Raw genomic sequence first — 12,111 nt, 5'->3', positions numbered from 1 at the left:
AGTGTCAAGTGTCTTAGACCAGATTTGAACTCAGGTCCTCCTGATTCCAAGGCTGGTGCTCCATCTGCTGTACCACCTAGCTGCCACCTATATTATTTCATTCCATTGCAAGGTTTCTGGTGGGTGAAAAATGCTTTGAGTTATTCGAATTTTCTTTCGTTGTATTTGAAGGTCTTTATCCTTGGCACTTGTAGAAGCTACTATTTGTCATTGGAATTGTTCAATTTAATCACTATGTGTCTTAAGAGTTTGAAGCAGAGAGAAGATTCTGGGAAGATGGCAGAATAGGTCTGAAAACTTTCTGCTCTAGAATTTCTTCCATAGAAAAAGACAGAACACTGTCTCAGAGAGAATGCAGAGCAGCAGAAATGAACAAAAGTTAAGGTAAAGCAGCTGTTCTCCTAAGGCAACCTAAGAAGACCCCAGGAAAGACCTGACCTCCAGTGGGGAGAGGTTCGGCTGAGTGATTGGAAGTGCAGAGTAAACAAGATAATTGTTATCCATCATTACTTCATAAAGTTGCTACCTTACTGGGCTTCTTCCTTTGTTATCTTGTGGAAATAACAATAATTGGCATACCTCAGGTGTAGAATTCCTTTTTTTTGGAGGGGGGGAGGTGAGTTAGTGGAAACTTGAGAAAATGTCTTGTCCTCTAACTTACTTGTCACAGGACCAATCTTGTACAGGCTGATTCTTATGCATATATTTTGTCTGAATAAAAGCACACTACATTTTAAAGGGCATATAATTCATAAGGAAAATAAATTAACCTTGAATGGAATATAAATATGATACTTCGTATTTCCAAAAAATTTGATTTTCAAGTAGGGACACTGGGAAATAACAGTTGCTAAGTGTATAATTCAGAAAAGCAACATTTGCAGGAACAGTGAGAAATGAAGAAAATAGATTGTACATTAATTTAAAATATAACAAAACAGGTAAATTTCACAATAAAGATGCCAAAATAACAGAAGATTTCAGACCAAATGTTTTTAAAAAACTGATTCTTTTTATTTCTTTTTAAAATATATACTTCTTCATTTGTATAATTGAGCCAATATTTTAACTTGTACTACCTATCTTATAAAGTTATTTTACCAAAAATACTTTGTAACCTCTTAATACCTATACATATAACAACTAGTTAAATTAGAGAGACAGACTGGCAGATGACCTGGGTTCTGACAGATACATTATGGCTTTGTGAGCCTAGGCATTTCATTTAATGTCTCAGTTAATACAGCATGTGGTTCTTTAAAATAAAAAAATAACAACTCTCTCTAAAATGCTACGTCATTCACGAGAAAAAAAAAAAACTGATGCCTGAAAAACTATGATTAGTTTGGGGCAAAGTAGTGACTACTATGTGGCTATTCCAAGACATTTACAAGAAAAAAGAAAAATTGAAGTAATGAGAAGAAATCTACGCTGCTTGCTCAAGAAAAATAATATATTATGCTAGGGAAATTTTTCTTTTTAAGTTTAAACATTCGTTCTCCTTGTAATTTAAAGTTCCTTGAGGGTAGGACTAATTTTTCTTTGGTTTTTTTTCCCCCAAAAGCATGTTAAGGTACGTGCTATATATGAGGCTATTTGTGGCAAAGAAACTTTAATGTGACATTTCAACATTTGAACTCAACTTAATTAAAACCTGAGTATGAACTCAGAGGATAAAAGACCTAACAGTAATCAATTTGAAATTGTTAGGAACTGAGCTTTATCAATTAAACAACAATACATTATACTGCTTTCATTTATGTCAGTTCCTATCTTATAAGGATAGGGATAGGGACTGAACTTGTGATTTGATTGGTAGAGGAAACTTCTAGATTAAAAAAAAAACACCTCCCTATACCAATCAAGTTCAACTTTTAGCCTTAGCATTACCTCCTAGAATACTGAGAGGTTAAACAGTGAATTTAATGTATTTCTACTTTATTTTTAATAACTATATTTTATGGAGAAAAATAGTGGGATTAAAGCACAGCACATACAGATCTTTGCATTCCAAGGCTATCTCAAATGAAGCTCATAAGTCATATCACAGATCTGATGGGGATTGGATCTGAACCCCTAAAAGGAAAAGATCATGTCTTTGGGATCTGGACCTCAAAAAGAAAAAGCCCTGGACTTTCCCATACGAACAAATCTCTGGTGTTTGCCTGAGGCTATGATCCTATCAACTGGCCTTTCATTATTGCCTATGCCCAATTTCCCAATTTTCTTTTACCCTTAACCTAGCCTAGCCCTCCACTGTCTTACCTCCCTATTCCCTCCTCCCCCTACACTTCCCCCCCCAATCCTTTCTAGGCTGCAATATCCCTTGGCCATGTGGTCCAGGTCCCTGTACTTCTATTACCTCACAGTCACCCCAGCTTACTGGCAACTCCCATCCAGATCCTCCTTAGACCCCCTCCTCCAGCTACCCTAGACTACTTTCCCACTACTAGATCCCTCCCACAGTCTTTCTGTATATAAGGTCCATCTGGTTTCCATTAAGGGGTTCAGATTCTTAAGATCTGGCCCGCTTGCATTAGCAATACAAATGCTTAGATTCCTTAAGAATCTGGCCAATATGGCTGATCCTTAATAAGCTTTGTCTTTGGCTGAAAGAAGGCTTGAGTCGAATTCATTCTGGCAGAACCTATGTGTCATGATTTTGGGGTCCCAGTACCCCTAAACTTCTAAATCTCAACAGATCCACTGAAGAAATGAAATGTGGGAGTCATCTGCACAGAGGTGATAACTGAAGTGATTAGTATGAACAGCATTATTAAAGGAAATATTTCTGCATAAAAAGAAAAGGGTCAAGGAAATATGCATACTCAGGAAACACAAGAAAGAAAAAGATACAAGAATAATTTTGTAGAAGCTGCATAATAAAAGAATATTAAGGAGCAGAAGATGGTGAATAATGTTAAGTACAGCAGAAATTCAATGGAAAGAACTCCACTGGATTTACCAATTAAGTAGACATTGATTGCTTAGAAGAAAGCAATTTCAATAAAAGAACAGGAAAAAAAAGGCAGAATGCAGGGAATTTCAATGACAGGACAATGAGTAAATTAAGGAAGAAGCACTAAAGATTAACTTCTAGAAGTTTGGTAGGAAAGAGGAGCGAAAACAATATTTAATTAACATGTAAATTATAATAATGCAAGTCTCAAATTAGCCATCTTTCATAGGGACTGGCTTCACAAGTTAACCAAATAAAAAGTTTACATTGTATCCTTACCTCATCCAAAAAAAGAAAAATATTTTAAGATATTAATCTAGATAGATAAAGTAAGCTATATGTACCTTAAGGTCACAAAACTATAAGGCTTTATGGATAAAAAAAAATCATACATGTTGACAAATTTATCAAGAATATTTTCTCAATTTAAAATATTCTATCACTTAATATTATTATAACATGCACAAAACAATTTGGCAAATTTCACAAAGTCATTTTACAAGACTTTTGAAAATTAGTCTTTCAAATAGCTTCACATCCCTAAAAAGAGAAATGAGAAATAAAAACCTAATCCTGTGGAAAGACAAGCATACTGACACACTACAGATAGAATTGTGAATTAGCCCAATCATTCAAGATAATAATTTGGAATTATGCTAAGAAAGTGTCAAAAATATTTTTATCCTTTGATCCAGAGTCCTCACTGCTAGGCATATACCATGAGGAGGCCACAGATGGAAAGAAATAACTTATCAAAATATTCATAGCCATAGTTTTTATGGCAGTAAAAATTTGGAAACCTTAGTAAATCCCATTGATTGGGTAATAACTAAGCAAACTGCGATATGTAAATATTATGGAACTATTAGAGTGCCATAAGAAGTGATGAATACGAGAATTCAGGGAAACATGGCGAGGCTCATATAAACTAATGAGGCTAGAAGAATCAAGAAAGCAAAATATATAGTAACAACAACAGTATAAATGGAAAGAAATGCCTCTGGCAAAAAAGAGAAAATAAAAAAGAAACTAAAATCTTTATAAATACCAAGCTTAGACTCAAAGAAGAGATGAGAAAATATACCTCTTCCCTTATTTGCAGAGATGGGAAAGCATGAGTGTGGAATGCGGCATATTCTGTCAGTCAAGGATGATATGTTAGTTTTGCTAAACTATTCTTTTTTCCTCTTTCTTTTTTATTCCTTCTTCTTTTGTTACAAACAATATTCAAATATAAATAGCTTTTTGCACATTGTCTCCTCCCTTAGAATATGAGTCCCTGGAGGGTGGGGATCTTTTTTTTGTATCCCTTGCACTTAGCACACAGTCCCTGGTACCTAGTAACTAATTAATAAATGTTTGCTGGGATTCGTCATGGTGGTGGTGGTGATGATGATGATGATGATGACAAGGGATGGATCACTGGGTAAGAGAAGATGATATAGATGAAATTGCTATAAAAGTAAATTACATTAAAATAAAATTAGCCTTCTCATAATATAAGCAACTCATATTAATATAAACCTCGTGGTTTAAAAAGTGCTTGCCTGATAACATACCTGTAAATTGAGCAGCATATTAATAGATACACTAACATAACATTACCAGGAAGGTTAAAAAAATCAGATTGTTAGAAAAATACCCAGTTTTATAAATAAGTATAAAGTCAAATACATTATCTATCCAATCTGTTATGGGTCATGTGAAACCTGAATCATCAATAATCTAACAAAAAAATTACAACTATGTTACAACATTTTTTCCTCTTTTTCCTTACAATGCAAATATAGAATATAACATACAGGAAACTTACTTTAGAGTCTCAAGGGACATCTGTAAATTGTAATTGCGTTCCTGTTCTGGAAGCTTAGAGAATTCTACCAAGCAAGGGTGTTGTCTCTTGTTATCATCCCTGACCTGAAAAACAGTAGGTAGTTAGTATAAGTCAATATTTTAAAGCAATGATAGGGAATATATAAAATTTAAGGGGAAAAATAGTCCGGATATTCCAAAAACAATGTTATTGTGAAAACTACCATTATTCCAGGCCTACAATGGTTTTTACAGAAAGATTATGTAAATGGGTAATATCTAATTTCTATTTATGTCAGGAATCACAATTTTTTAAATAAGCTTATCAAACTTTTGGATCTTCAGTTTCTGTTTGGTCACAGTACTGTTTTTGTTTTTAAATTTTGTTTTATTTTATTTTATTTTCAGTTCCAGACCCTTTCTCTCTCTCTCCCCTCCTAGCTCTTTAAGAAGGCAAGAAAAACAAAACCCATTACAAATAGGTACAGTCATACAAACACCATTTCCCCATTTGCCATTTAAGAAAGGAAAGAAGGGGGGGGCAGCTAGGTGGCGCAGTGGATAGAGCACCAGCCCTGGATTCAGGAGGACCTGAGTTCAAATCTAACCTCAGACACATAACACGCACTAGCTGTGTGATCCTGGGCAAGTCACTTAAACCCATTACCTAGCCAAAAAAAAAAAAAAAGGAAAGAAGGAAGGAAGGAAAAAAAGAAAGAAGGAATATGTTTCAATCTGTACTGTGAATCCATCAGCTTTGTATATGGAGGTGGATAGCATGTTTCATGATAAGCCCCTTGGAACTGTGGTAGCTCCTTGTGTTGGCCAGAGTTACTAAGTCCTCCAAAGTTGATTATATCTTTACAACATTGCTATTACTATATAAATTGTACTTAGTCTGCTAATTTCACTTGGCATCAGTTCACACAAGCCTTGACAGGTTTTTCTGAATCCATCCCCTTCATCATTTCTTACAATTCAATAGTATTACAACACAATCATATGCCACAACTTGTTCTGTCACAGCCTAATCAATTAGCATCCCTTCAGTTCCCCAATTCTTTGCCACAGCAAAAAGAACTGCTGTAAATATTTTTGTACATATAGATCCTTTTCTTTCTTTGATCTTTTTGAAATACAGATCTAGTAGTACTATTTCTGGGTCAAAGGGTAAACACAGTTTTATAGCCCTTTGCCCATACCTCCAAGTTGTGCTCTAGAATGGTTAGACCACTCCAAAACTCCACCAACTGATGGTGCATTAGTGTACCCATTTTCACATATCCTCTCTAGCAATTGTCATTTTCCTTTTTTGTCTTCTTAGCCAATCTGATGTGAACCAATATGACTCTACTTTGTACGTGTTGCTTTGCCTGGTTTCAACTCCATGTGATGTATCTTCTACACCATCCATTATTTTCATTATTTTATGAATGCTTATAATAACTGATAATTGTTTATAAGATTCTACAAAGAATTTAACATCATATCCTATTGTTTACCTTTGGCAGGCATCATCTCACTATCTGGCAAGTTAGTCAAATGTCTGCTAAATATGGCACTTTCTAGGATCCTTTGGTTTTCCTGATGTGATAAATAATTTACACTGGTTAAACTTTTTAATAAAATTATCATAAGTACAGATGTCACTTTTTAAATTCATTTCCCATGTTTGTTCACCAATTATTTGTTTAAATATTTCAGAATCATGTTGTTTCAACTGATAGAATTTTTTATCATTATTCTGATCTTAATTTTAGAAAGCTGATGCTCTGACTGTACATATATAACTGATAACTGGAATAACTTCAACTTCAGTAACAAGTCTTTCCTAATCTGTTAAGATATAACCCATTTATAAACCATTTTAATTTTTTTCAGTGTCACTTGGTGGTTGCCATGGCCAGTATCTGCCAATTATTTTAACAGAGTATTCATTACATAAACGCATGAGGCTTCAGTGTAATCCATAAATCTTTGGCCTCTCACATTGTTTTTTCCTGAATCATGCTTTATCATATTTCAATAATCTCCATTAGAGAAGACTTGTGGAAAGACACACTAACGCACTTCTGGTAAAGACACAAATTGGTTCAACCAGTTTGTAAAGTAATTTAGAGTCAGACCAAAAAAGGTCCATACTCCTTAATCCAGAGATACCACTTCTAAGCATATACTTCAAAGAGGTCAAAAACAACAATAAAAGATTCATATATACCAAAATATACATAGTAGCATTTTTGCGGCAGCAAAGAAGTATCAATCAGTCAGTCAATAAGCACTGATTAAGTCATTAAGCACCTACTATACGACAGGCATTGTGTTAATTAACAGAGGCAAGGCACTAAAATTAAGATTTATTTGGGAAGGCTTCCTATAGAAGTTGTCATTTTAGTTGCTACTTAAAGGAAGCCAAGAGGCAGAGATGGAAAGGGAGAGCATCCCAGGCAAGAGGAAGAGTCAGAAAAAATGCCTGGTGCTAAGAGATAGCGTGTCTTATTTGTGGAATAGCAAAAAGGTCAATAACACTGGATCATAGAGTATATTGGGGTGGAGGACATAAGGTAGGGGTAGGTCATCAAGGGCTCAGAATATCAGAGGGTTTTGTATTTGATGCTGGAGGTGATAGGAAGCTACTGGGGTTTGAGTAGAGAGGCGATGTGTTCAGATCTGCATTTCAGGAAAATCACACTGGAGTCTGGAAGATAGAATAGAAAGAGGAGCGACTTGAAGCAGGTAGATCCATCAGCAGGCTATTACAATAATAGAGATGTGAAGTGATGAGGGCTAGCATCAATGTGGTGGCAGTGTCAGAGGAGAGAAGGGGGCGTTTTTGAGAAATGTTGTAAAGGTGAAACACTCAGGCTTTGGCAACAGATAAGATAGCGAAAGGGGACAGATAATGAGGAGCTGAGGATGAAGCCTTGGTGGCAAGCCTGGGGTACTAGAAGAATGGTAGTACCATTGACAATAATAGGGAAGTTCAGACAGGGGAGGGTTTATGGGGAAAGATAATGATTTCACTTTGGGATATTCTGAATTAAAGCATCTGAGTTATAACACTTGGCTTAGCACACAGGCAAATCATTTGCTCACTCTATGCTTCAGTTTACTCATCTGAGAAATAAAGTAAGAATTTATTCCAATATCTACTTTACCAAGATGTATAAATTGGTTTGACACTTTTTAAATATTCTGGATTCTTGAAATAAAAGTAGTATATTAATGAGAATATTATAATTATTATTCTACTAAATAAGTCAAGGATTAAGTTATATGTAGGATACAAATGTATAAGAATGAATTAAGATAGGTTTATAACACCATAAATTCAGAACATATAAAACAGAAAAACATTTACTTCTCATTTCTTATTTTATCTCTCATGTGTAGAAACTGAGACAGTGAAAACTGCCTTTGTCTTTAGCAGAATGGCTATTATAATAACAAAAAAGGATCAAGTGCTCAGGCTGTTAATAAAACAAGTAAAAACCCAAATGAATGGCAAAAAGTGATACTGAATTAATTCAGAAAAGCAATTAATCCTTCAATCATCATGCCAATAGTCATTTCCTTTATTAAAGAAAATAATTTTTTCAAAAATAATGTTTTACATTTTTCATTCAATTACTTATGGATGGAAGCTGAAGGATGAGTAATAATGAGTTCTGTTTTCCAGAAAGATTAATCAACAAAATGTTAAAATTAATTTCAAAATCATGTACCGGTCCATATTGCCAGCCAAGTTCAATTTTATTCATAACCCATAACTCATGGATGTTTTCAGCTAGTTTTTCTCTGATTCTTTCCAGATGAGGAGGCAAAACAATCTAAAAGAAGAAAAAAGAATATATTTTTAATTACTTCAATAAAGTACCTGACAGTTACTCTTACCACTAATTAGAAAAAGGGGGAAAACACTGTATATAAATTCCATTGGTAAAGGGAACTCCAAGTGGAGGAAACACTCTCAATAATGTAGACTAGCACCTTATTTGCAATTTATATTCTTAGTCAAGTGGATTAGATTGAGTGATTTGTCCAGAGTCACAAAGCCAATATGTGACAGAGGTATGATTTTTAACCTGGCTCTGACAGCAGTCTTCTGTCTACTACTTCACAGGTGCTTTATCATAAATTACATTAATTAAAATGAATGGCCCATAAGCCATTAAAATTATTGAAAAAAGAAATCTCAAATCAGACATTCTTTGGATAATATAGTTCAGGGCTTTTCATTTTTTATTTTTTGTAACAGGTTTAGCTTACCATGTAAATTAATGAGCAAAAGTTGAATAAAAGGAAAAGCAAGAGATGCATGAGACCCCATTACTGTAAAGCAGTGAAAGTCTGGGGAATCAGGCTACCTGGAGGCTGTACCTTCTGTGCAGAGTATGCACTCGACCAAGTCTTTACTTTGGAATGTGCTCTAGGCTATCTGAGGCTGCAGACACACTGCATAGTAAGGATACTGGGTAATGGTGACAGTCACAAGATTGACAATAGCAGAATTCTTAACACTGTTTGAGCCTTTTCCTCTTCTTTTAAACATACTAGTGTCAAAGGTCATGAGACCTTGGCAGTTATTTTCACGGGAACCTGACAACATGCCAATTTTAAGCTACATAAAACAGATAGATAGTGTTATCTTTGTTAAACTACAACTACTAAAATGAAATCATTTATGTTTGATAGGCTGCCATATATATATATATACATATATATATATCATCTGAAAACAATATTTTGGGTTTTGTTTATTTTACTACTTGATTAAAGAACCCAAAGGCAAGCAACAAATGAAGAGATGAAAAATGGACAAGTAATTTAAAAGACCTTGAAAGCCAATCTCATCTCACTAGTAACTTCTCTATAACTTCAGGCTTCTTAATCTACTTCTCTGAGACAAATATACATTTAACCATATGCTATATACTCTTCATTCCTCTAGAGTTTTAGAGTTGTTACACTCAAATGCTATATGATTTTGACAACAGATTCCACATAACAACATTAATAAATATAAAAATTTTAAAACAACCTAACAAAATTGTAATGTCTACAAGACAAAAATGTGCTGATTATATATATGTCTATTTTATACATCAAAATTTTTAAATATTGTTTAATGGCAAATAAAAAGTGAGATAACTGGAAACAGAAGTGCCCTAGAGAATCACTGGCTTAAAGAAATGCAAAGTGTTTTAGAAGGTTTTTCATACCTGGCTAGTATCCACAGGGACTGGTGTGAAGGCTGCTTGCGATAAAGAAACAGTAGGGCCAAGCAGATCTCTTGAGTATGTTCGTTCTTGCTTGTATTCTCGACTATGCTCCACTTTCAATTTTTCTTTTGGCAGGACAGCTTCAAAACAAGGAGCATACCCAGGTGGAGGAAGGAATTTGAACTCTCCATGTCTACCCCCAAGGAGAAAACGTACCCTGAAAATCAAGAAATAGTGGAAAATTATAGTTCTGACACAAATATTAATACTTTTACTCTTAGAAAGATAATAAGTTGAATTCTAATATATAATTAGTATTACCTGGAGTTACCATCTTTATAATCATTAAATAATCAATCAAATTCTCTTTAGTGGTTAAGACTTGTCCTAATAAATTAGAGTACAAAGCATCACTCTCATCAAAAGGCGAAAGTGTCAGATTCTGTGGATGTGGATGAATCAGTGAAAATTCATTATTTCCACTGAATAAACAACTTGAAACCCATGTATTCTTCTCTTAGAAGCAAAAACACAGCAAAACAAAACTCAAACACATATGTATATACCAATAGGCAACATGGGGCAGTGGTAAAAAACATTAGAGTAAGAAATCACAAAACTTGAATTGGCATCCTACCACTGGCATTTTCTGGCTATGCAAACATAGACAACTCATTTAAACTATGAACCTCAATTTCATGATCCATAATCATAATCATGCCTGTACTACTTACCTCACAGATGTTTTGAGGATAAAATGAAAAAATGTTTATCAGTATACTTTGTTAACTATAAAGCACAAAAAAAGTAAAGTACTGGTAGCAATCTGTTTAAGTTTACACATGGACAAAGTATTGGACAACATGGGATACAGAATAAGTTAGATGTCTCCCCACTGGTCATGATTCCAATGAAATATTGTCAAGGCCTCAATATTAATGTATACATACCAAAAACAAAGGTAACGATATTCTTAGCCTTGAGAAAGTCTTCAAACCAAAAGATTCTCCTAAAATCTTTTAAAAATATAATCATTATATCAACAATGGAGGTGTGCCTCTCAAAGATTTCAATATCCATTCTTTTTAATCTTGCATGCAAAATATGGACAGATTTAATGCAATGCTGTCCCAATAGAGGACACCCCTTTTTGCCAAATTAAGTTTGGTTTAAAACCTGTAAGGTAAGCTTTAATGAGACATTTACATGTTTAAGGTTTACAAAGTGCTTTCCATATATTTATTTCAGATTGTCCACCTGTAATTTCCTTTTCTTCTTCCTTTAAATATCTCATTTTAAGTCTACAGTATTTAAAAATGGTTAGTCAATACAATTACAGTACATCTGAAGAGTTCTTACTTCATTAGACTGTCTTATTGCAAAGTGACCTTAAACTTCTATTTCCCTTGTAATTGTCATCTTTGATTTAAATTCTATCCTTACCCAATAAAAAGGAAAGGGGAAAATGAGAAAAAATGACAAATTTTTGAATGAACATATTAGAAGTCTTAAAAAAGAGTATTGGTTTGTTTTCTAATAGACACAGGAAAAAGTTCTAATGACAAGGGAAGGAATTTTTCTTAGCTTCTTTCCCTTCTTTTCAAATGCTGCTTCTTGACCTTGACTGATAAACCGCAAATAACCTCCCAAATATTAAAAATTAAGCTTCATTCCTCAGTAAAGTTATGATGTATCTATATTACTCAAAGTCTATAAGAGTTACCTATATATTTTCCACATGAAGGTAGGTGGCAGAGTGGATAAAGTGCTGGGCCTGGGGTCAGTTCAAATCTGGCCTCGGAAATTTACTAGCTGTGTGACCCTAGGCAAGTCACTTAACATTTATTTGCCTTAGTTTCCTCATCTGTAAAATGAGGATAATAATAGCACCTGCCCTTCAGGATTGTTGTGAGGATCAAATAAAATAGCAATTGTAAAGCACTTAGTACAGTGCCTGGAACATAGTAAATGCTATATAATTGCTGGATATTATAATAATTATTAAGATAATTAAAATAGCCATAACAACAACAGGTGTCATTTATTAAAACAACTTTTAAAATAAATGATCATTTTAACTTTCATTTTTCTTTTGGGAAGGAAGGAAAGGAAGAAAAT

At 34.1% G+C, this 12,111-nt stretch overlaps 1 protein-coding gene across 1 annotated transcript in view; it reads right to left on the bottom strand.

Moving 5' to 3' along the window:
* Positions 1 to 12,111, bottom strand: part of RYR2 (ryanodine receptor 2) — a 794,727-nt gene that overhangs the window by 364,334 nt on the left and 418,282 nt on the right. Inside the window, 3 exon segments of the mRNA XM_078156251.1 lie at positions 4,773 to 4,876; positions 8,497 to 8,601; positions 9,994 to 10,210. Of these exon segments, the coding sequence (XP_078012377.1) occupies positions 4,773 to 4,876; positions 8,497 to 8,601; positions 9,994 to 10,210 (426 nt within the window).

Source organism: Phascolarctos cinereus, unplaced genomic scaffold (assembly GCF_003287225.1).
Source record: "Phascolarctos cinereus isolate Bilbo 61053 unplaced genomic scaffold, phaCin_HiC Scaffold_5;HRSCAF=322, whole genome shotgun sequence".
Classification (NCBI taxonomy): domain Eukaryota; kingdom Metazoa; phylum Chordata; class Mammalia; order Diprotodontia; family Phascolarctidae; genus Phascolarctos; species Phascolarctos cinereus.
This window is presented reverse-complemented; position numbering and strand designations above follow the sequence as displayed.